The sequence below is a fragment of the Argopecten irradians genome, chromosome 12, assembly GCF_041381155.1.
Source record: "Argopecten irradians isolate NY chromosome 12, Ai_NY, whole genome shotgun sequence".
NCBI lineage: Eukaryota > Metazoa > Mollusca > Bivalvia > Pectinida > Pectinidae > Argopecten > Argopecten irradians.
In genome coordinates, this window is record NC_091145.1 from 5,142,741 (window position 1) to 5,169,334 (window position 26,594).

General features: G+C 34.5%; 1 protein-coding gene across 3 annotated transcripts in view; it reads left to right on the forward strand.

The window, feature by feature from the left end:
* The window catches only part of LOC138336334 (transcriptional regulator ATRX homolog), a 95,592-nt gene that overhangs the window by 64,333 nt on the left and 4,665 nt on the right, over positions 1-26,594 (forward strand). Inside the window, exons 4-9 of one of the 3 annotated variants that reach the window (XM_069285777.1) lie at positions 14,082-14,154; positions 18,111-18,443; positions 22,492-22,545; positions 24,710-24,804; positions 25,097-25,177; positions 25,864-25,884. In XM_069285777.1, coding sequence (XP_069141878.1) covers positions 14,082-14,154; positions 18,111-18,443; positions 22,492-22,545; positions 24,710-24,804; positions 25,097-25,177; positions 25,864-25,884 — 657 coding nt within the window. The remainder of the gene's footprint in view (positions 1-14,081; positions 14,155-18,110; positions 18,444-22,491; positions 22,546-24,709; positions 24,805-25,096; positions 25,178-25,863; positions 25,885-26,594) is intronic. The other 2 variants (XM_069285778.1, XM_069285779.1) reach the window with 2 other exon arrangements.

The following is a 26,594-nucleotide window of genomic DNA, read 5'->3' on the forward strand; positions in this document are numbered from 1 at the left end:
GTCATCTCTCGCTCTTCTTGACGAGTTTTGTACTTGAGCATGTGTCGAGCTTAAGACATCATTGATTGTACTGTTTATCTGGTCGTCTGTAGGAATCTATATATCTTGTCAACTTTTACTCCTTCGAACTCATTTATTCCAAGGAAGCTGTGTCGAAGCACAGATACTTATGTATAAGACATATTGCATAAAAAAACCAATATGCATGTGGCTTGTTTTCGTTAAGCAGTAATGTGGCAAAAACATCTGCAGATTTCGACACCTCTGTGATATTGTTGATTTTCGGGATTACGGACATTTCTTGTGTGTCAGCTCCAGTTTATAGGTGACCCAGTTGAGGCAGGATTGTAGTTTTATTTCCAATATTGGCAAGGCGTTGTGTCGACAACAACAGCAGCTTGAAGCCTCAGCAGTAACAGAACTCTCTGCATGGCTGGCCAGTAGTTAACGGCAAGTCATTGTCGTACCGTGATAATACAACTATTGTTGCACGACTCTCAACGTTTATTTGTGACATGTAGACACTCGGATGGAAAGTTGATGCTGCTGATTCTTAAATAATGTCTTAAGTCGTCGTCGAGCTTATTGATGTTGCTACCCGTGATTTCCAAGAAAACTGGCTGCCAGGAGTCTTAAGATTGGTCAAAATGATAGCAACGTCTCTCGCCCAGCAACAGGTATATGTCTTATGTAGGGAGAGAAACTTCCAGTTATATATGTGCCTTATAAGGTATAGCATGTGCTTCTGTCTTATAATACTGTTTCTGTGCAGAATTCTGTGTTTAAAGTATCAGATATTTTCTGGAATAAATTATGTGTAATGTGTAAATATATGGCTGAGAGTATGTGCATGTGCTGTTCATATTGTATCTGTGTGTATCTGTTACTAGTACTTGGCTGAATATCCCAGTTAATTATCTATCTACACACATGAATATTTCTATTTATAGCATACATATTTCTATTTGTGTAATATGCACATGCAAATTCTCATGCATTTCTATTTATAACTTACACACATACCCTAATTTCTATTTATAAAATGCAACCAGAATTTGAATTTTATGATATTCTCCTTCTGTGTGCTAGGTTACATTTGAAATACTGTGACATACAGAAGTTGTTTACCCCGACACTCATGTACGTTGGATATATATAATATTACACATGTATCCCTAGTAAACATAAATTACATGTAAATCGAATTTCATACTCTAGATTGAAACAGCTGTTACTGCTAAATATCAATCATTGATGCTATATATAGCACATCTTAACCGTCGTTTGTATCAGTATTATCATCAATTGACTATCTTATGGAAATTTTACCATACATCTCACTGCATTATTCTCCATATTAATCCAAGACAGATGTCTTATTTTTGTCTTTGTATCTTGGAGACAAACCCAGAAATTGTTATTTGTAAATTTACAGCATCTAATTTATTTGTTTAAAACAATAATTGAAAAATATTAATCATATTTTGGTGATGTGTTTTTTTTTTTGGAATAGGGGTCTTGAAGTTCACTATGACTATTCATTAATACAAAATTACCATAAAAGGAATTATTCCTTTATAAATATTATAAATATCACCACGACAGCAGTCCCCTGTGTCTATATAAAACCAGGAGTAACATCACAGTGATAACAGAACCCTGTGTTTATAAATTGACAAAGAGTTATATATCACCATGACAACAGACCCCTGTGTCTATATATAGACCAGGAGTTTAATCACAATGACAACAGTCCCCTGTGTATATTTAGACCAGGAGTTTTATCACTATGACAACAGTCCCCCTGTGTCTATTTATAAACCAAAAGTTTTATCACCATGACAACAGTCATCTGTGTCTATATATAGACCAGGAGTAAGATTATCATTACAACAGTCCCCTGTGTCTATATATAGACCAGGAGTTATATCACCATGACAACCATCCCCTGTGTCTATATTAGACCAGGAGTCAAATCACCATGACAGCAGTCCCCTGTGTATATGAATTTTATCACCAATATTATTCTCAATCAGTAGTTTAAGTGTAAGCTTACATATCCAGGATATCAATATTGTAATTGGATTTATCATCTGAACCATATGTAATTTTAGTTAAATTGAAAAAAAAATTCTCTTATTCAATATAAGTCATGGTATTAAAAACACATCCTGAGCATTTATTGTATGATAGGAGTTCATAATTTATTGCTGCATTTAAATGCTAGGTAAAAGATGATGTTTCAGAATATATTAAAAATAAAATGTATAAAAGCTTGAGTGCTTTGAACTTTACTGCGAGTGGTGGTGTTGCAGTCATAATGGACGTCCTGGAAGAGAGCCTTGTATAACTGGAGCCCTGGACGTCCTGGAAGAGAGCCTTGTATAACTGGAGCCCTGGACGTCCTAGAAGAGAGCCTCGTATAACTGGAGCCCTGGACGTCCTAGAAGAGAGCCTTGTATAACTGGAGCCCTGGACGTCCTAGAAGAGAGCCTCGTATAACTGGAGCCCTGGACGTCCTAGAAGAGAGCCTTGTATAACTGGAGCCCTGAACGTCCTAGAAGAGAGCCATGTATAACTGGAGCCCTGGACGTCCTGGAAGAGAGCCTTGTATAACTGGAGCCCTGGACGTCCTGGAAGAGAGCCTTGTATAACTGGAGCCCTGGACGTCCTGGAAGAGAGCCTTGTATAACTGGAGCCCTGGACGTCCTAGAAGAGAGCCTCGAGCTCGTATAACTGGAGCCCTGGACATCCTGGAAGAGAGCCTCGTATAACTGGAGCCCTGGTTTCCTTTGGCGCTTAGATTCCTATGTTTATACTCTAGCACCATTTGAAATCAGTTTTCCAGTGTTGCTTAGCAACTACAAGTATGGAACAAGACCATGCTGCCTAAAAAGCGTCCTAATGGAGTCAACTAGCAGGGATATCCTGTCATACTAAGCTTCAGTGTATCATTAGTCGGGGAAAATTACTCGTTTTGTTAAGGCTCGAAGAGGAAGACGTTGCATTGATACATGTATACTCATTGTTTGGGCTCTTTTGAAGAATTTAAAGTTTTGAGGTAATTTGAGATTAAATCTATTTTAATATTTGTTTAGTTTTATGCAAAAATTTACCTTGGAATTAAATTGCTATATTGGTTTATTTATCGGGTGAATTTCAGGCCCTTGCGAAGTCTTGTCTACCACAGTTTGTAGGAAGTGAAACTAAACAATTTCAAACTTTAATAATGTCAGAAAATGTTGATTTGTTCGGTCAACATTTAAAATCAAACAAGTTAGTAAGAATTTCTTCAACTTATTGTATTGACATAATCATAAAAATGAATACTTTTGGGATATTGATATGATGCGAAAATGCGGTGTGAGTGTCGGTTTATATGTTAAAATTCATTGTGTCCATGGAATGTCTTTGAATAATTTTAATTCAACTATTCAGATGATTTAATTCAACTATTCATATGCATAATTTCATGAATTATTCAATTGTATTGTATTCAAACCCAAACCAAACCGAAATGGAAGGATTTTACTGTCTTGGATTTGAGTACTACGTTTTTGAGCAGACGACACACATATAAACTGTTTGTAGTGGTGCATGTTGTCGTCATTCTTTCTGGCCTTCCATCTTTGGTATCCATGATAGCACCAACGGCCATGTTTGACCAAATGCTTTTTTGTAGTGGCGCATGTAGTCGTCTTTCCATGATGGCACCAACGGCCATATTTGACCAAGTGCTCCATATCATTTATTCATCAGTATGGTGTCCAGGCCGTTTGGTTCTGTACACGTTTCACTGGATATACGCCGGTTTGGATCTGTCTCCCTTAAATCAAGCCTCCATTTAGGCATCGGCCATGGTGTACAAGTCTGTCAATAACCATATTGATAAGTCCGTCCAATGTATTCCCGACTGCCCTACCGAGGACTGGTACACCATATTCTCGGATACCATTATTGTTCCTTATACCTCAGGGACAGAATTATTCTCCGGCATAAACTGTTGGTAGTTGTGCTTGTGGCTCAGTGACAGATCTAGTAGGATGCTGGCGACTACGACGACTGGAGAATTGAATTTCCCTACACCCACTCGAAACGTAAACAGACCGAAGCGTACACATGATGTTATGAAAATATATTTGTTTGGGGGAGAAATAGGTTTCATTAAGAAATGTGTAATAATGTTAGTTCTATGTATCAGGTTGGATATGATTAAATCAATACGAGTCCAAAAGGCAATGATGATGCTGATAAATCAATAAATACACAGAAATCCGATATTAATATGCATGGCCTCAAGATAATTATATTACTATTAAGTAATTAATGAATTATAGTACTGTCCTTTTGCTTTTCTTCGAACAGAACTGGTTACTTTTTGCAGTAATTAATATTAGAAGCTAGTTTAGAATATAATAAAAAAGATTTTACATTAAATATGGAATATTTTATAATAAATTGGATGGACAATATAATTATGATTAATAATGTATATCTATACAATATGTACCGGCAGTTTGGTCTAGGTAAAATGCATTTTACATCGGAACAAATAACAGTACATTGTATTAAAAAATTGTTTATTACACTCTTTTTAAATCAGTTTTAGAAGTTACATGATGAAAATGAAAAAAAAAAATAATAAAGGCTTGATATTGACTGTGTGGCTGTGGAAAGTTTTTAAAAAATTCATTGATTGAATTTTTGACGTGCTTAAAAATTCCATAATGCACATGTGCAAACTTGCTTCTTCTATAATATAATGTATTGTTGAGTACAAAAACCTATCTCCATAATGAATATTCATACAGTACATGTACAATTGAAGTAAAAAAGGACTTCCAATTTTGGCAAATAACAAAAGAATATAGTTCACACAATTTAATTAGAGAGAGATTTTATTGAAAGATATATATGCTAATGGCTGGTTTCCAGGCATAATAAGGTAAGATCGGGAGAGATGGTACCGCCATTATGTAAAAATATCCTGACAGAAATTGAGTATGGAGATCTCTAGACGATTCCACTTTTCTGGTTGAACAACGCTTATAGCTGCCATTATAGAGCAATTTTTCGGGTCGGTATTGGAAAATAAAACCTGTAAATGGTGGATATATTGCGTTCAAAATGCTGGTATGTATGTTATGAGCAAGATACAGTAAATTTGTTTGACTAACAAATTACTCAAAACATTTACACAATGGCTTGAAAAATTTATTGTTTATATTTAGTCAAGTTACTGTAGGACTACATTGAGTTCAGCGGAGTGTGTTGTGTATCTTTTGTCTTTAGGTAATTCAAGAAGCGTCGGGTTTGGAGACAACAAAAGCTTTATACATGTAGCTACTTTAAGAAATATAAAGAGATTCTACTCTATAGCCATGCAATGTCCTAAAAATCTTTTTTTTTAATCTCAAATTTAGCTGTGTACAGCTATTGTATACAAAATTTAAAATTTGGAGTTTGGAATTTGGAATCTTTTGTTTATGAACAGCGGAAAAAAAAATAAGGTTAGTCGTGAATAGATTTTTAAGTTCATAATTATCTCTCTGAAATTTAAAAACTTCAATTCTTTATTCGACTTTAGTAAATTCTCTATCAGAAGAAGATTAGTGAGATTAGATACAATAAAAAATTAAATTTGTAAAATTTCCCACAGCTGTAGATCCTGTTAGCATGGTATATACTCTTTAAAGCCAGAGAACAGTGGCCTAGTGGTTACTGTGTCTGACGTTTATTAGCCCTCCATTCTGTTACCTCAGGACCTCTGTGGTTGAGTGTTATAAGACCGACTTTTGTCCATTAGCCCTTCACCTCTAGGTTTCAGTGGTTGAGTGATTGATATATCTGGTTTCTACCACTATCCCCTACTCAGCCCTCTACCTCTGGATCCCAGTGGCTGAGTGGTTAAGGTGTCAGACATTCTACCACTAGCCCTCCATGTTGGGGTCACAGTGGCTGAGTGGTTAAGGTGTCAGACATTCTACCACTAGCCTTCCATGTTCGGGTCACAGTGACTGAGTGGTTAAGGTGTCAGACATTCTCCCACTAGCCCTCCACCTCTGGGTCACAGTGGCTGTGTGGTTAAGGTGTCAGACATTCTACCACTAGCCTTCCATGCTCGGGTCACAGTGACTGAGTGGTTAAGGTGTCAGACATACCACTAGCCTCCACCTCTGGGTCACAGTGGCTGTGTGGTTAAGGTGTCAGACATTCTACCACAAGCCATCCATGTTGGGATCACAGTTGCTTAGTGGTTAAGGTGTCAGACATTCTACCACTAGCCCTCCACCTCTGGGTCACAATGACTGAGTGGTTAAGGTGTCTGACATTCTACCACTAGCCCTCCACCTCTGGGTCACAATGACTGAGTGGTTAAGGTGTCTGACATTCTACCACTAGCCCTCCACCTCTGGGTCACAATGTCTGAGTGGTTAAGGTGTCAGACATTCTACCACTAGCCCTCCACCTCTGCATCACAGTGGCTGAGTGGTTAAGGTGTCTGACATTCTACCACTAGCCCTCCACCTCTGGGTCACAATGACTGAGTGGTTAAGGTGTCTGACATTCTACCACTAGCCATCCACCTCTGGGTTACAGTGACTGAGTGGTTAAGGTATCAGACATTCTACCACTAGCCTTCCACCTCTGGGTCACAGTGGCTGTGTGGTTAAGGTGTCTGACATTCTACCACTAGCCATCCACCTCTGGGTCACAATGACTGAGTGGTTAAGGTGTCAGACATTCTACCACTAGCCCTCCACCTCTGGGTCACAATGACTGAGTGGTTAAGGTGTCTGACATTCTACCACTAGCCCTCCACCTCTGGGTCACAGTGGCTGAGTGGTTAAGGTGTCTGACATTCTACCACTAATCCTCCACCTCTGGGTCACAGTGGCTGAGTGGTTAAGGTGTCTGACATTCTACCACTAGCCCTCCACCTCTGGGTCACAGTGGCTGTGTGGTTAAGGTGTCAGACATTCTGCCACAAGCCATCCACCTCTGGGTCACAGTGGTTAAATGGTAGGTGAATGACATATACTATCACAAGATGTCTGTGTTTGGGTATCAAGTTTCAGGCCCCTTTGGGTATAAAGAACAGCGTTTTATGGTGGGTCATCCCTATGACAACCAGCAAGAACTGGCGCTTCTTGATTGACCTACATGTAGTTACAATTTTCATAAGACTTGTAGCAAATTTTGATAAAATTCACAGGGAAACGATTCTCTTCGTAGATTTGCATATTGATCGAGACCATGAGTCATGAATATTCATAGGATTCTACCTATATTGAATCCAATATTTTAAGACAGAAGTCAAAACCAGAAACATTTTAGTCATTCATATTCAGAAGCAGTAAAAATGTCATTACGAGTACAAAATTTTAACACTTGAAGTAAACCATGTAGAATTTAAAAAAGAAAAAGATGAAAAGTGGAACTGAATTCAAGCAAATGAGATAAAAAGATATTTCTGTTCTTCATTTTAGCTGTAAAAGCAAGCATATAATTTTCAGCTGCTTACAATTGAAGTTCTTGGATTTCTTAATACTGTACCTATATTTAGTGTCTAAGATATAATTTCAACTAACACCACCTGCGGGGGATATTATAAAAGTAAATCGTAGGTTGTAAATTTCTGAATCTGTTAATGAGTCAATACTTCTAGGGAAAATCATCGCAAAGTTATAACAATTGTACATGACATATTTATGTCATAAAGCCCAGAACCCTGTCATAAACTGTAGGATTGTAGGTATTCCATGTCAGAAAATAGTACTTACACAAAGATATTATTAGCACTGAGAGTATTTGTTGGAAATTTATAAAAATACCCCAGTTTATTTTTTTGCAAAATATCTTGATTACGTCGTGGAAAGATAGTACAATACAAGTGAAGGGGCCTATAAATTGTTGCAATGGAAGATTCTACTGGGGATGGTTTGATGAAATCTTTTTTCGTCAGCGAAACATGAATTCTAGATATTTTGAAATTGGAAGGAATTGCTGTAAAACTTGCTGTAAACTTGCTGTAAAATTGCTGTAAAATTGCTGTAAACTTGCTGTGAACTAAGATGTTTTGGTGGCCATCTTGCTTTAGCAGTGATCATAATTATTTCTAATGCTTATCATATTCTGTCAATTTTCATGCTGGATACTTTTGGTTTTGGTTTGAGCTTTCTATTAACAGCCATAATTCACGAATGTGTCACTGGTATAGATAGTGGAGGATGGCCTGAGTACCTCAAGAAAAACCACTAACCTGTGGCCAGTACTGGCAAGTTCCCCACATCAGGGATTCAAACTCACGACCCAGAGGTTGAGGCCTAGGGCTTGTGGTAATATGTCAGGACATTTTAACTTCTGTCCTCTATGCAGAAAAGACGTCAAAAATTATTTTATTACTGATTGTATAATACATTATCAGAAAGAAAGTACCTAAAGTTATTGAAGCGAATATTGTCTGTAAGATACAGGTTTTGCCCTCACCGTCATATGAAACTTTAACTGGATGCAACATGATGGGATTTGTGAGAAAATAGTATGGTATACTATGGACATGGCTAATATTTATCAGTAAATAAATATTTCAATTGAAATTTCTGTATTTATATTTTGGATTGTCAAAGCCAAATCACAAGTGGGTAATACTAAATTATAGTCAAATAAGTCTTGACACGCTATGATCCGGTGAAATCCAGTTATAAATGTTGTGCTCTGTCCCCGAGTTATCACCATTATCTTACCATGTCTTGGTAAATTACAACAAACTTGTGAATTAAAGCTACAGGATAGAACTAAATCTGCCTTTTGTGGTAGGGAACCTTCTGGGTGTAATGACAGAAGGGATAAGTAGATTCTATAGAATGTGGTCTGTCTCACACAAAGATCTTCTAGTAAAACATTCAATTTAAAAGTTCACACACCAGAATGTTAGATCATACGTTTTTACAAGAAATTAGCGGAGAATTGTCTGCTGAAAATTTGACCAAGCCCATGTAGCCATTTTCTACAAGTACGGACATATATAAGTAACAGGTTCAATTATAAATAAATTCTAATCCGTAAAGAAGTAAATATTTTCTAAATTTAGTTTGGATTATTTGTGAATACATTTAGGTTCTTTTAATACAAAGTCTGGAATAGTCCATTTTGCAATTTGATGGGTGAATGAGTAATTAGATATGGTCTTTTTATGAGATATTGGTTGTTCAGGAAAGCTGAAGTTCCTGGAAAAAACCCACCAACTTAGTCATTACCAGGCAACTAGTTGTAAGTGAGGATAAAACTGGAACATATACCTAGTTGTGTAGGGTTAGCTGTAGAATGTTCATCACATTAATCACTAGATCGTTTCTGTTTGAAGATGGCGTCAGTGACCATTTGACCACCATCAAGTTCCCTTTCTGTCATAAAGTTAACTTATTCGCCCCTGAAGACACATTTGAGCTCTTCCAAATCAAAGACTAGACCATCCAATCCATTGTGAAACTTCAGGGGTGTATCCATACTGTATAACAGGAAATATTTGGGGATGCTTTCTTTCGTGGTTAGGAGCTTTCAAATCAATTTCGTGGATATATAGCCATGGCTAGTTGATAGAGCAATATATATATGATAACAATCAAATTTTTATATAGGTAGTTCTATATCCATCCCAAAAAAAAAAAAAATTGTTACACAACGAATATTGCATGTTGTACTCATAGATTCAGTGATATCTGCTTAATCATGTATTTGAAAATTATTTGCTTATTCAGGCAAAAATTTCTGTTGAACCATAAGCAAGTTTAATCATCAAGCTCGCCATCACTCCCCAAGTTCAGACGTTATTACGCAATTTGCAGCGAGTCTAGTTGATAAATCTCCAAGTTGATAAAAAACGTCCCTTTGCACATGAATTTGATATACACAAAAGATGGAGTTTTGTACCTAGACCTTCACTGGTGATAATTACATGTGCTTGTACATTAGAATTAAGTTGTTCGGTAGTTCAGAGAGAAATTTGTCATTAAAATATTGTATTTCAAAGCCATCCAAATGAGGCAGTTACAGGGAAAACACCGATAATGTGATTAATTGGTTTTGTAAATATTTCTGTCATGTTTGCTACTCCACCATACAAAAAAAAAAAAAAAAAATTTTGCTTGAATAAATTAATAAATTAACAAAATAAAAGAGGATTATATACAAGAGTATTCAAAATTTATGCCATATTCAGTCACAGAAAAGACTCCATTACAGAATTTTTTTTTTTTTTTTTTTCAATTGATTTTTTTCCCCAAAAAATCTTTGGTACAATATCTAATATTACAACATTTTTATGTGTAATCAATGACAGTTTTATTGATAGAAAATCGGAACTAGAAAATTGAAGTTATTTAGATGTGAAATTTTTAATTTCTTTTTCAATGTAACTTTAAAATTTCCATCACAGCCGCTAAGTAGATAATGTATATGTAAAAGGCTATGTCTACAACCTAGACGAGATATCGGATAGCAATTTCAGTTTTTGACGCCAGTGGCCATATTGGATGCAGATAGTACAGCACCACGGTTGCTATCGACGATGGAAAAAACATTAAACCGGTTATATATAATGAAGGCTATTATAACCAGGACAAATCAATGGGATACTTTATTGGAAGAAAATGGTGCAAAGCTTGGACGAATTAATCAAAGTAGCTTTAATGTGGCAACCATCGTCCGAGGCCTAAGGAGGGGCCGGGTCGAACTTCAGGGAAATCAATGGTTTGCTGTCTTGATAGAATGGAGTTTTATTCCTGTTTTATTTGAGTCTGTTAATATGATTCAACAAAAGCTAAAATGTATTGAATACTACTGCTATTTTTTGTTTAATGATAGTCAGAATCATAGGAAATATTTTTAGTATCTCACCGTCAGGCTTGCCATGACAACCATCCTGTTACATATTTCGTGTGTATTTTCGGGGTTTTTTTTTGTGTTTTTTTTTTTAAATCAACAAAAAACAAAATATTAGAATAGAAAAAAAACTTAGATATGGATGCACCGCTAATTAAAGTGCTCATTTATAATGAATTATCTTGAAATAGGAAACATGCATTCATAAGTAAAAACTTATTACTGGTATATTATATATAAAAATTTTATCACAGTCAGGAATCTTAATCTCTCACTGATAAAATCAGATCATGAATAAATTTTGTTGTTTATATATTTTAAAGTAGGTAATACCATTGTTTGCAAAAAAAAATTCTAAAAATTTTCTTCTTGACAAAAATATTTTTTGTTTATCCATGATAGAACCAATATACAAATTGTTTCCCTTACAACAAAGCCCAGTAGATTTTTGTCAGATTTCTGGGGTTTTGTCGACAGCTATATGATATATGACGAAGCTGGGAGGATTCCAGACCAAAGCTTCTGCTACATTTATTTCCATGGAAACTCGAGATGCGCTGGGCTGGCTTGTGTCAAATTTTTTAGTTCTCTTTACAATAAATTGTACATTTGTCCCTATTCCGACAGGCGACTATATTGTTTTACCATAAATTTAGAAAATGGTGAAATTCGACTCGAAACCAGAGAAGGAAAGTTCTTGGATTTCTCATCCATTTTCATATTTTGTTGTAAATTGTTGATTTGGAAGTTTAAAACTGTCAGACAAAAATATGAATAATTGAGAAAAAGTCTGTCTGTAACGTCACCTGATATTCAGGGCATTGTAGTTTTAAGAATTTCATTTTCGGGTCATTACCCACATCAAACTGTTATTTCTAAGTTGAGAAGATGATAAACTAACAGGTCTATGCTGTTGTAATTTTGTCCATATGAGATAAGAAACATACTGGTCTTTGCTGTTGTAATTTTGTTCATAGGAGATAAGAAACATACTGGTCTTTGCTGTTGTAATTTTGTCCATAGGAGATAAGAAACATACTGGTCTTTGCTGTTGTAATTTTGTTCATAGGAGATAAGAAACATAGTGGTCTGTACTGTTGTAATTTTGTCAATAGGAGATAAGAAACATACTGGTCTGTGCTGTTGTAATTTTGTCCATAGGAGATAAGAAGCATACTGGTCTGTACTGTTGTAATTTTGTCTATAGGAGGTAAGAAACACACTGGTCTGTACTGTTGTAATTTTGTCTATAGGAGATAAGAAACACACTGGTCTGTACTGTTGTAATTTTGGCCATGGGAGATAAGAAACACACTGGTCTGTGCTGTTGTAATTTTGGCCATGGGAGATAAGAAACTTACTGGTATGTACTGTTGTAATTTTGTCAATAGGAGATAAGAAACATACTGGTCTGTGCTGTTGTATTTTTCTTCATAGGAGATGAGAATCTTACAAGTCTGTACTGTTGTAATTTTGTCAATAGGAGATAAGAAACATACTGGTCTGTGCTGTTGTAATTTTGTCCATAGGAGATAAGAAACATACTGGTCTGTACTGTTGTAATTTTGTCTATAGGAGATAAGAAACACACTGGTCTGTACTGTTGTAATTTTGTCCATGGGAGATAAGAAACACACTGGTCTGTGCTGTTGTAATTTTGGCCATGGGAGATAAGAAACTGAGAATCTTACAAGTCTCTGCTGTTGTAATTTTGTTCATAGGAGATAAGAAACATGCTTGTCTGTGCTGTTGTAATTTTATCATTATATAGGCAATACTCTCTTTTACTCACATACTCTTGATGGAATACAAAATGATCGTCACGTGTTTTATACCAAATTTACAACAGTCTAGAACAATTACTGACCCACATAAAAAATAAAAGATGGCAATATTATTTTTAAAATTCAAGAACTTTATTGTTGTTTTGACATAAATTTTTATAAAATGTTTGCGAGTGTCTTTGAAGTGTTGACTTAAGACCGACATAAAAGGGACAAGCTCTTTTTCTTCCCATTTGGAACATTCTTTTAAAGTTTGGCTATTTGTTTATTTGCGTATCTGTTAAATCAGATATGTATTTTCCTTCCTCGCTCCGCACTACTACAATAAAATATTAATGGACCAACCTGGATCATAGATCAAAGATCAAAGGTGAAAGGTCGCATTCCTTTTAAGTCTTAACAATATAAGTTATGCTTGATGATGAGATGCCTTACACGGAAAATTTGAGGGACTATCGTGTTTCAATGTACCGTATTGCAGGTTATGGAAGCATGAACATCATGAATAACTCACATAAGTACTCTCTACATAAAAAATTGTTTGGTAATAAAGAAATATCCGTGTGATTATAGAACCGTATTTGACCCAAACAAAAATTGTTTGGTAATAAAGAAATATCCGTGTGATTATAGAACCGTATTTGACCCAATTAGCACCCAAGTCTCCGTTTTCAAGGTCCGAAGTTCACTTACCTCGAATTGAATGTAGATTAAAAAGTATGAATGTTTAACTTCTTTTGATTATTTCATTTCCTTATTGATTTGTGGCTTACGTTTGTACAATATTATTGTCTTCATTTGGTTCCATTAAATGCCTCCCTCAATATTCTTTATTTTTAAACGCTCTATGCGTTTATTAGATGGTATATGGTAAAGACATTTTCTATGGGTCTATGATCAAATTAAATGACTGGTTCGGTTTACTGTAAAATTTTAGGATCATTATCTCCTCAAAACTTAATATAGAGCAATTATCGTAATGATTATAGTTTAAACTTTCAAAAATTCATATGTGTATGAATAGATTTATGTAGTGGTTTAAAATTGAGCCTATGCTTTTGTTCGTTCATGTCTGTATTGGAAGCTATACTTCTGCGTGAAATGGAAAGAAATTTAGAAATATTTTTTTTATCAAGTGCAAGAATTTTTAAAAATGAATAAGCAATGTGCTTGAATATTTATCGCTATAGATCAAACATATGGCCAAGAATTTACTCACCTCAACAGTTGGAAAACTTCATAGATCTAATAACAATTTTATCCAAATACTTATATTATATAAATATTGTCGTAAACTAGGCAGACCCATGTTGTCTATAAAGTGGTTCGTATTTATATAAGGACCCATATATACATATATTTACAAGAGATAGTCCTTTGGTTAACATATGGTCATTCTTTTTGTCTTTTCAGAAAAGAGAGAGTGAAAAAGCAAAGAAGAACGCACGGGAGGCAGCACTCGAGAAAAAATGTAAAGAATCATTAGGTAAGTGTCATCGTTTTTATCTTCCTAATTTCTCTGAAAAACCTTTCAGAATTATTGTGTGGTTGACACAATAATACACAACTAAGCAAACATTTCACTGAGTCAGAACGCATTTCAAAATGTCAAGGTAAATACAAACTACTGATGTAAGTATCAAATTATATTTGGAATCCACACGGAATTGTAACTGCATCCATCACGCCTGCCGGTCGACAGGGCGAAGATGTTGTGTATATACGATGTGGATCGTTTGGCGGTGTAAGCCGGTGGTGCCTGTTGCCAGCGTTCCCAGAAACCTCTTGCGAGTAGATGGATATCTACAATCCTATTGATTTTTTCCAAACTCCAAGCTTTGATGTGGGGCTTTGAGCCAAGAACAGAAGAGAAAAATTGTTAGAATCGTATGACTGTATCTTCCCTTTTGATTTCAAACATCGTTGAATGAGGTAAAGCATCGCTTATTTTAAACTTAGCACATAGAAACGCAAACACGTTTGATCATCAATTTGCATTTTGTTTGAAGAGTTCCGATGGTTTTTTTTTCTTGTTTTCTATGTTAAAAAGATCAGAAACTCTACAAGTGTAATATTTATAAGGCAGGACTAAAAAACTTATCACAATGAATCTTGTATTCTATTGAAGGATTAAAAAGGGAATTTCAACAAGGTTTTAACTTTTTCCTTATTTAAGTGGTTTTTTTTATAATGATTGAATTTTTAACCCCAATTTTATTCTAAAGGATGGTAAAGTTTTGTGACTCAGTAGTTGGAGGGGTGGAGAGGGGGAGCTATAGATGCAAAAGTTTTAGACATCTTTTTGCCACATAAAGGTCCAGATTGTTAATGGGTATAAATGGTAGAATGTGGGACACCTTAACCATTTTCCTTCAGTGATATGAAAAGGTCGGAGTAGTGATAAAATTTTGGGACACTAGTGACTCAAATGAGAATATAAGGATCTAGATTTAATCAGATTGACTCATTTGCTACTGCAATCTGGAGGTAAAGGGCTGGTGTTGGGATGTGTGACACCTCAACCACTATGCCACTGTTGCCCCTTTTGGCAAAAAAATAGGAATGGGCTTATGGGACAGATTTTTAAACCAGAAACTGAGTATATTTTGTATTCTATCTGTCGGGTCCTACCTTTGAGGATGTCGACGGGAACAAGACTTGATGTAGCTCTATATAAATATTTTTCTGAGATGATTATTTAGTTTAGAAATGCACCAGAGTCTCTAGAGATTATCCCACAATGCAGTGTTACAATTCATGGTCGGTTCTCTGTTGAATTCCGTGTTTTCGTTTCGTGCGACGCTGAGGCTGGGTCGACACGGACAGGACAAATACGATGTCCCGGTGGAGATTTGACCATTGAAGCTAAGAGCCTCTATCTCGATTGCTATAGTCCGATACACATAGATACAATGTGCATTTAATGGATGGACCGACTGCCCGCGTAACCCGAACAAGGAAGTCTACATTTAATCAGCAAGCTTCGGGATGGCCATTGAATTATCGTGTTTGTCCATATGAAAATTAATATATTGGACAATTTGAGGTTAATGTAAAGGATAAAATCAATTTATTTACATTAGTTTATATTAGTTTGTATAAATACTAAACATATTATAACCACAGGATGGAAGTTGATTTCAAGGTCATACAAGGTCATGTTGAAGTCTCACTCAAACTTGATTTTGTTCAAAACTGAAAGTTAATAAATGCTCTCAAAATCCACAACATGCAGGCATAAATTTCTTTTTAAAGACTTTGATCTGTTGTTTTAAGAATAATCTTTACAGGTATAGTTGACTATGTCCGTATATTATTCAACTTTGAAATGGATATACATGAAACTGAATTTATTATATTAGCAGACGACAGCGGTTTTATTTCGTCTTTTGCAAGATGGTGTTTTATTTTAGACCTAGATCTAAGCTTGATGTCTCCCACTGATGCCTATTAATTAGATTTCTCGCGATTGGTTACTGGAAACTCAAGGGTACTAGCCCCTCGTCCTCTGGAGCTTAGAAAAAGAATTATGGATTCCAAAAAAGCTTTCCGACCTACTATATAGGCTCCCTAGACACTTGAGTAGAAGTGTAAATTAGAGCTCGAGGTTCAACAATGCCCAGAGAGCTTTGGATTTCACAAGTCTACAGGATAAGAATCGTACTGTTGGGCTAAAGCCATTGTACAATGCAAATCTAATCTGATTGTTCTTGGTGGAACATAGGCGTACTAATCCGTGTGAAGATTTACTGTACTATGGTTAGTTCTTTTTAAGAACAAAAAAACCAACAGGCATACTATTTTTTATATGGCATTAACTAACTCTCCCGGGATCAAACTTAATTCTGTAGTTAGATTATAATAAGCAATATCAAAAATGAAAAGGAGCCATTGATAATCCGGTGCGCTAGCTAAATTAATCCCATGGCGAACATATTGTTTGGTTCGGCCCTGTGTTAAAGAAGCAATAGAGGAATTCGATGGTGAATTTTGGCGTCGTAGAAATTTGGACTGTTCCACCATGTTTGGTTTGAAGTTAAAATCGTCCTCTAGGTCTCATTTGGAAGCCATTGATGGTAGGTAAAATGCAATTAATTTCCACACGCACGGTATCCTAGTTTTCTGAAAATTACACATTCGACAAGATGGCTGCCTGAGGGAGAAATCTACTGCCTGGCGTTTTGGAACATATTGATGATGGTGGGTGACGTTCTGGCAATATGATGGCTGTTTATAACCCAACACACTTCTCACTCTTCAATGTTTGGAAATAAAAATGTTTTATTGGTTGCTGTGCCGTTTTAGATTTAAGCTGTCTGTTTCTTCAACGGCAAGTGTCTTAAACGTGTTTAAAGTTCTCGGTGAGGTTATAATTTGTCATTGAGGAAATTTCTTTGATTTTCACCTTTTTATTCATGCCAACGTTGTGTGTTTTGTGGATATGGGTTTAGTTGGCGTTGTAGCTGTAAGACTTAGGTCTATAGATGGTTATGCTAAACACCAGCTGTCTAGATACAAATATATTTTATATATTAATACCTTAATACCAGATATGTCATAATGGGTTGCGATTGAATATCCAGAGCTATAAAATTACTGATACGCGATATCAGTTTCAATAATAGATGTATATTCATGAAACAATAAGCTATTTGGTTTGCAGGAGACGGGGGGGGGGTGGGGGATGGAGGGAGGGAAAGGGTATTATTCAGTACTTTGGAATATCCCATTTGCTTATAAATTGTCTTTTTTATTAAACCAAACTTTCAATAATTAAAACAAATATTGCATCCATTTACTAGTATTTCATGAAAATGGCTTGCAATCTTTTGAAAAGATCCTATTTTTTGTTACATGTTACCTCTTAGATACCATTGGTTTGCTTACTGCATGGTGTCCAATCAGAGAAAAAAGGATATTTTTCCAAAGAAAAAATGACATTTACAAAAGATTGTAAGTCATTTTGTTTTTGCTTGGTCATTAGATTTCCATTATTTTTAGGTTGACAATGAATGTTTATACTTGATGTTTTTACAAATTTTGAAATAGAAACTGTTATTTCCATCTTTGCATATTACAGAGTTAGCTCCCCTGCGGGTAAGTATCCAATTGTTAGGTCATTATTTTGTGAGCGCAATTCACGTCGTTTTCACCGAAACGCATGATGTTAAGCTCGCAAACACATTACATCATAATTAATACCTACCCGCAAGGTCAGATAACTCTGTAATGTGCAAATACGGAGTACCCTTAAAATCAGATAACAAAGATTTAAAATATAAAAACTGCTAAAACTTCAAATATTCTCATCATTAGTTTAAATTGCAAATCTTTTGACCTGCGTAAGTATAGTAACTGCAATTTGGTATTGTTTATTTTCACATGTTTAGGGATTAATTGAAGTAAATTTTTTATCAAAATTTTCCCTCTCCTATTTTGTAGAAGAAGATCGGAAAGCCACTCAGTCTGAGAAGAAAAAGAATGCCAAGTCTGCTGCCACTAGCGACCAACCGTCAGGCGGACACAATGTCGCCAAGACGACAGGTACGGGGAAATCAGGCGGAGGATTTCAGGCCACACTCCCACCAATGTCAAGAACACCCTCCAACCTAAACCTTAAGGAGAGCAAGAAGAATTGGCAGAAGCCGAGCGCCGGGGAGTTACAATGGTATCAAAATCAACTCTACGATATGTTTGGTGAGGATGCAGACACGTTTCTTCATCCGAAAATGGAACAGCAGGTCAAGGTCAACCCCGCTCTTGGCAAACAAGGAGGTAAGCATTTGTGATGGTGATTGATTTAATTTAGAATTTATAAAAAATTATCATCTACGAAAATGAACGAATTAAAATAAACATTGAAAGTTAAACAAAAAAGAGAGAGAGAGAAAGAGAGTACTCTTTAAACTTGTTTGCTCCTGCATTCAATGAGTGGCCCCATCTTTACAAACTTTTTAAGGTTACTGACTTTTATAAATGTCTATCATATTGTTGTATTGCATCAGTTCATCATATATGTGTCATATATAAAACTCTGTTAAAAGACACTAAATTCGTAATAAATAAACAAATACACCCGGAGATCTTTTACATAATGTCACAATGCTACACGTCAAGGACTGAAAAATAATAACTCGGAGACACATGGGCATGTCAGGCTGATTGTATTACAGGATATCAATATTGAATTAACGACTGGTGTTACCTGTAATCACTACCTGTAATTAATACAGGTATAATAATTAATGCAGGTAAGAAAATTAATACAGAGTCCCAGGTTCGGCAGCTGGTGACTGAATTTATTAAAACACATACACCACACACGCACACACATGAAAAAAAATATAAATGGCAATGAAGCTCTTCCTCAAAAATTTACTACCACTCTAATTTAAAGCTGTTGAACCTCAAAAGCTCCAACTCATAGCTCAATATCAAAAGCTCGAACCCAGAGCTTAATCACAAAAGCTCAAACTCATAGATCAATATCAAAAGCTCAACCTAAAAAACTCAAATTCAAAGTTTAACCTTTAAAAGCTCAAACCCAGAATTTAATTTCAAAAGTTCAAACTTATAGCTCAATATCAAAAGCTCAAATTCAAAATTAAACTCAAAAGCTCGTATTCAGATCTCAAAAGCTCAAACTCCAAGCTCAGTTTATGAATCTCTAACTCAAAAATTAGGGCCAAGGCTCAACTGAGTAATCTCTATGTAATTATGTTCTCAGTTGATAGATAATTTCATTAGCATAAGTAATCCAAGGTTAGGATAAAAAAAATATGAACACATGCACTTTTTCGCTATATTTACTGCACAAGTATCCATCAACATGTATATTTCAAATGACTTCGTTAAGAGTAATTAAGTGTAAAATGATGACATTTACTTAGGAAGCTTTTACGTCTAATAGGTTCAAACCAGTAAAGTGGCACTTACCAGTACCGAGGGTATCGTGCAAACATTAGCTGTTACCATATTTGGTATTCAATTCATTATTCAGATGAGCCAACACCATATTTGGTATGCCTGAGGTATCGGTGATGCAGAGTGCTGCCTGAAACTACTTCCGATGTTTATTCAAGAGGACATTGTAGTATTGTACATTACACAAATGTTGAAACAAGACAGAGTTGTTATAAATAGGCCAAACACCAGGTCACACAATATAATATGCTCTTTAAACTGATATGACAGGCTTTCTACCCTAAAACTCATATTGGGTTGTCCCAGATCACTGATATGCCCATTCCATTATAGCTGATGGGGGTGGATAGGATAGTTGGGCTGTCGGACATGTTGCAACTTGGTTGGGAGGGGGGAATGTTTTTTGTTGCAACATTCCTATGGTAACAACTCCTGACACTGGGCTGGCCATTCATCATGCCGAGTTGATAACCTTCAATGACAGGCTTTACCCATGCCTGATCAACCTCAATCGTCCCTGCATCGCAGACCAACTTTAATCGGCTTCAGCTGATGAAAATTTCATCTCTATACGGAATGCCTACATTGTAATTCTCCCAGCATGCAATGCTTGTTTAGTGGCGCGTGCCAGCGTGGCTTATTTGCTGCTTGAGCAAGGATCACTACTGCCGTTGAATGACTCCCGTGGGCCTATTGAAGAGCTCTCTAGGAGATGAACTGCGTTCTATTCACATGATTGCACCTTGGCATGTTACCTGTTCCTAATCCAGTCTACCCACCCTGCTCAATAGAAATAATCACTTACGATCAGGTTTTGATAACAATCAATGATACTGGAAAATACTATTGCACATTTCCTCTCGCTTTTTTTTTCTTTATCAACGTCCTTCGTAAATGGATGATGTATAGGCCCACACTGACAAGGACAATGGGTGTTTTCAAATTAAATTCCACGAGGCCGGAGATGGATCAATGGTAAAATGGTGGCGGAAGTTACCTTATTGATTGTAAACTATTGTAGCCAACTATTGACCAGTCCAAACCTGTGTAGTATATAGAACCATCTGTTCGCTCGGCCACGACCAACGGCGAGCTTCATTGAACACCGATATATCATCGCTTTGTAAACAATGGGCGGCTGTATTGACTAATAGATAGGTTCCCCAACAGGTAAATTTGTACTTCAATTACTGAAAACAACTCAGCCACGCAGAAAGAAACCCTTTGACAAAGCAAATCAATAGAATAATTTGTTTAAGGTAGCTCCAATTATTACAAAGCATTATGTTTAATGATAATCGATACTTGTTATATTATACAGTGTACAGTAAAACTCCATTATGATACGCCAATACATCAAAAATTATTCTGTACATCAATTATAATACATCAAATACTTCAATGCATCAATTATGATACATCTAACAAACTTGAGTATATATCAATATGCATTAAAACATTAATTATACAATTATTTAATTAATTATCAAATGTTAAATATACTTCTAAATACTGAATTGAATCTTTTTGTCGCTATCAAAATTCCAATGGAATCCTATAATGTAAACTAACTTATTTTCATGTGCGCGTAAATTTTGCGTATTTCACGGCCGATTAGATGTTGCGGAAATTAATCGCTGCAAAAATGATTCATGCACAGAGACAGTAGAAAGATGTGACTATAAATCACAAAATAATCACCATAAAAAATTAGCTAGACATAAAAACACACAAAATTAAGTCGCCATGAAAACAAGTTGGTAAACGGTTAAAGTGAACAGTCGGGCAAGGATGGCTAAAGTCGGTAAAAATGATAATGATGTGAGTGTATCCAGTAGAATTTCTTATGAAATAGAAAAATAAAATATCTTGTCATAATCTGTCTGCGTACGATGAAATTAATTTAAAGTACAGGAATCCTAAAACGTCCTCCCGGCTGACTATGTCCGTGGTTACATTTCCACGCAGCCTCCCTTTCAATGCTTTCAACTTTTCTTTATTTCAATGGTCAGAACTGGGAAACTAAACAGAACTTGACTGTCGTTTTAGTATGTGAGAACTTTTGGAAGGCAAATGAACGTATTTAGCCTGAATTTCTTTTCACATATTTCAATTTTCACTATCCTCAAAAGTTTTATGCTTGATTTTAATGCTTACATATGACTTAAAATTGTATTTCAAGGTAGATTTATAATTGGTACAATTCTATGAATTCATTTTTATACTAAATATGATATCATTTATATATATACTCTGATTACCTTCTATACTAAACAGTGATCTGACGTGATCTTTTCTAAGCTTTACAAGAAGCTCAACTGAAAACTAAAGAGATTTTATAAGACATATAATGGTGAAAGTAGAATTCAAGGACCTTAATTAATTTTGAGGATTTTTTTTGTTGGCATAACATATTCAGTAATAAGATATAATCAATATAAGAAAATAAGTAAAAAAAAAACAACCTTCTTTAATGTTACTTAAAATAACCCAAATAAATGACAAATGGATTGGACACAAGTTATTGAAACTTATATAAATACCCTTTCCATAATACTATAAATTTGATTTTAGATGTACCGGTAATTTCATTTTGAAAGTACTTATGAAATATATTTATGAAAAAATTGAAAACAAGGAAACATCAATTTCCTCCTACAGTTTTTATGAAATTCAAATGACAATATTATTTTAGACGTTTATATTTATCTTAAGACACTTAAAATAGAACAGCAGTAGATCCAGAGAAACATCTTAGGTGGTTTCCATAGAAACACCCTGAAAAAACCTCTTGATCCGAAACTGTAGAAAAGTTTACTGTCAAATAATTGACACATTGGATCTACATTAATTAATCCTCAAATCGTTAGCATTATGTGAATTTCAATTAATGATCCAGGATCGACACAGAAAATGGACCAAATTATGGAGGACTTGTCTTTTGAAGGCTTAGGTAACGCACTGTCACATGTGATGGGGTTCAAATCATCACCGTGTCAGCACGACCTTTGACCCCACACATCAAATAACCTTTGACCTTGTGTCATTGATTTACTAATGCTGCTATTAGTGTTGTTTTTGCCTGTGTATTACCCATGTATAATGTATAACCAGATCTGTTTGATTATTTATATATAATGCTTCTGATTACTGCTGTATATGTGTTCTCACCATCAACTCGTATGTACAGTAGTTTCTAAATCATTTTTTTTTTACCTGCAAAGGGAGACAACCATTTTTTTTCTTTATGTATTTTTCTGAAATTGTGTTTTCAAAAATACAGAATTACCACATTCACATTTGGTATAAGAAAAACTGTCATTTTTTTTTTTTAGATTTTAATCTTTTAAATATTCAAAATAAGGCACAATGGTTTTTTTATGATATGTAAGAATGAATAAAGGCAACAAGAAAAAAAAAATACAAAATAAAAAAAACAAGACAAAATATTCAGCACAAATTGGATAAAAAAATAAATGATAATTGATAAATATTTTGTTAAATTTTATTTCAAAGATAATTTTTAGGTTGCCTATTCGAAGAATAGGGGGAGCTAATGTTGTCACCCCGGCGTCGGCGTTGGCGTCAGCGTTGGCGTCCCATTTCACGTTAAAGTTTTTGAGCAAGTTTCTGTTTCGTCAATTGTTTAAGCTTAAGTCATCATATATGTTTATGATTTTATTTTCCTAAAGTGTATGGATGCTGAATGTGATAATACAACCAATTTGGGGCCCTTTAGGGGGTTTTTGAGTCTGTTAATTTGTCATATTTCCATGTTAAAGTTTTTGAGCAAGTTTCTATTTTGTCAATTGCTTAAGCATAAGTCATCATAAATGTTTATGATTTTATTTTCCTAATGTGTATGGATGCTGAACGTGATAATACAACCAATTTGGGCCCTTTAGGGGTTTTTTGAGTCTGTTAATTTGTCATATTTCCATGTTTAAATAGTAAATACTTGAACATCAACTTCTTCTGAATAGGCGAGGTTTGCTGTTCTCCAACAGCTCTTGTTTTGTTATCTCATATACTTCTAAAAAAAGGAATGGATTTGTAAATTACTTACATTTATCACTGCCTCTCGTTGTCACTCAGGGGAGATAACTTCTATCACACACTTGCATATACATATACTTACTGTGTGTACATGTTTTTTACACTCATATATCTTGTGTACTTACTTGCTACTTATTGTATACTATAATGTGTGATGTGAATGGACCTGGCCATTAAACTCTCTTACATTATTTATATAGCTACAGAAAAAAAATCTGATTTAATTTATCTAATTCAGAATGCTGTTTTTAGTTTAGGGTAAAATTTGCTTTACTGAAGATATTTTTAGAACACAAAGAATTAGAATGATTTCTTCTGAGAAAAAACAATAGATAATTTTACAGGGCAAGCTTTTGTACAGCATAGTATTCAATTTAAAGAATCAAAAAGTTCTTTCGGAATATACAATTAATTTTGTAGTTGTCTAAAAACTTTCATAGGGATATTGATTTTAGAACAAGAGTGATTCACAATGTTTGATGCTCAGAATATTCAAAACACAATTTTATTCAATCATATTAGAAGTTGTCAAAAATGGGAAAATAACATCTAATTTCAATGTATTTGTACATTAATTTCTATTTTTTTATGTAATATTTGTGTAACTTTTAAAACTTTTAAGTGTTGTAAATTTGATTTGGATATTGTTTCTGTCTTTTTTAACCTTTCCTTAAAAGAAAATAATTTAGAACTTTTATAGAAGTAGCGAAATAAATATTCAATAAAATATTTAACAAATAAAAATTGAAATTTTATGCTAGGTTCATGCGACCTTTCAGTATTTTTCTGTCTAATGCAATAACATGTTACATATTTATTTTCTATGCTTCAACATCTTAGCTCTTCAAGTTAACATTTCAAATACTGATAGATATTCAGCTTTTGCATATCATAGACTTTACCTACCAATACGTTTCTAGAGCACTGCTACAATATATATAGTTTTTGCTTTGCGCAGAATTTATTGCTGCAATATTTATTCAATTACATAAGACCTGTTAATTATCAAATAATAAATTTGATGAAATGTATTTAATATTTCCTTGTCTTTGATTTTCCAGGGAGAATTGGAGCCGCTAAGTTATGGGAAACCTTACGGAAGGAATCGATAATGCGATTGCTACGAGAAGATGCCAACATTCCAAAAGAGCTTAAGGTAACAGGAGTTATCTCCCTTAGAACAGTAAAGTGCTAATATAGTAGTTACAGTAAATTGATCATGCTAAAAGTTATGTTTTGTTATGTGATGAAATTATGATGTTGAAGATGATATGATGATGATGATAATTAAATGATGATGATGATGATGATGAAAGATGACATGATGATAGTGATGGTTTTTGCAAGGATAATGACAATGATAGTGATGATGATGATGATGATGTTAACAATATTAGAATGATAATGATTCTGATGATGATGATGATGATAACTTTATCATTTTATAGGAAACCTACAGTGCCTTTGTACGCCAAAGTCTGGGAAGCCAACGTAGAATCGTACGCAGGAACTTCTTTGCAGAAGACGACGTGAGTTCTGTTTTGTTATATGAACCAAATGCAAAAAAAAAAAAAAAAAACATGCAATGTAATTTTATTTTATATCATTTCCCCCCATGGTTTTGAAATCATTTTGATGTTGATCACATGTTTAAAAATTGTTCATTGATTTTTTTTTTATTCATTTATCTTTTTTTTTTAATTTTATCACAACATTTTTCTATGAAGAGTTTAAAGTGAATAGTCAGCCAAAGAAAACAAGTCTAAATGTGTTCATTGGCCTACCAAAAGTCTTTACTTATCAAAATGACTTTCAAGTTCAGCTTATGTTGTCCTGTTTTGACCGTTGAAAGTTTGGAAAAGCCCCGGGTAAATTTAGTACAATTCTAAAAATAGATTTGCCTTTCTCTTTGAAAACGAGGCTGCACAGAGATATCAACATGGACATAGCCAGCCGGAAGGACATTTTAGGATTCCAATATTATAGATTAAATTTTTCGCATACAGAGCTATTTTGACAGGAAATTTTATTTTTCTATTTCAAAAGAAATTATACTGAATATATATTAACACTATTTTGACCGATTTTAGCTTTCCTTTGCCCGACTTTTCACTATAAGAATTTAAAATTTTGGTATGTAGCATGCTGTATCTAGATCTGTATTTGAAATGAAACCAATTCATAAAATACAAAAAATAACGTTTTGATTTGCTAGCGAAGGAAAAGGAGGGTGAGAGTAAGTATTGGATTGTAATGGTTTCGATATTTTTGACACTAATTAGTAGAGATTAGAACGAGTTGGATGATAACAATGAAAAGCATTTGTTTTATAGATTAGACTAATTAACACGTACATGACGCTTGATAACAGCTAGACGAGACAACTTAATGATGCAAATGTTTAAAATTAAGATACCAATTCCTTGCTTCTTTTTTTCTTGTCAGATTTTGCATGTTACGAAGAAATATGCATGTGTAACTTAAAACTTAATACTTAAAAATTTCAAAAATTAATGAATAGATGAGTATCAGTAATATTTTACTTTAGTTTTCAGTAATTAGAAGCAGACTTAAGCCTAATTAAACACCGACACAATTTACATCTATTAATTAACAATTAAAATGTAGTAGACTTCATGAATCCAAAAATATTTTTAAGATAAACGAAGTTTTAAACAGAGAAGGGTCTATATTTTTTCCCCTAAGATTTATTTATCATAGGTTCCCATTTTCAAATGTATGTTTAATATCTTTTCATTATAATTAAAAGCTAGATAAGGCTTTTAAAACAACTATAATTTTTAATATCTATTATTTTTTATTTAAAAAAAAAAGTAACACTGCAAACTTCTATGTACCTGACAAGCTTAATAACACAAGTGTTTTGTCTTTTCATTTTTTAATTTCAAATTAATTATCATGGGTATGTTTATTTTTGCGGACATT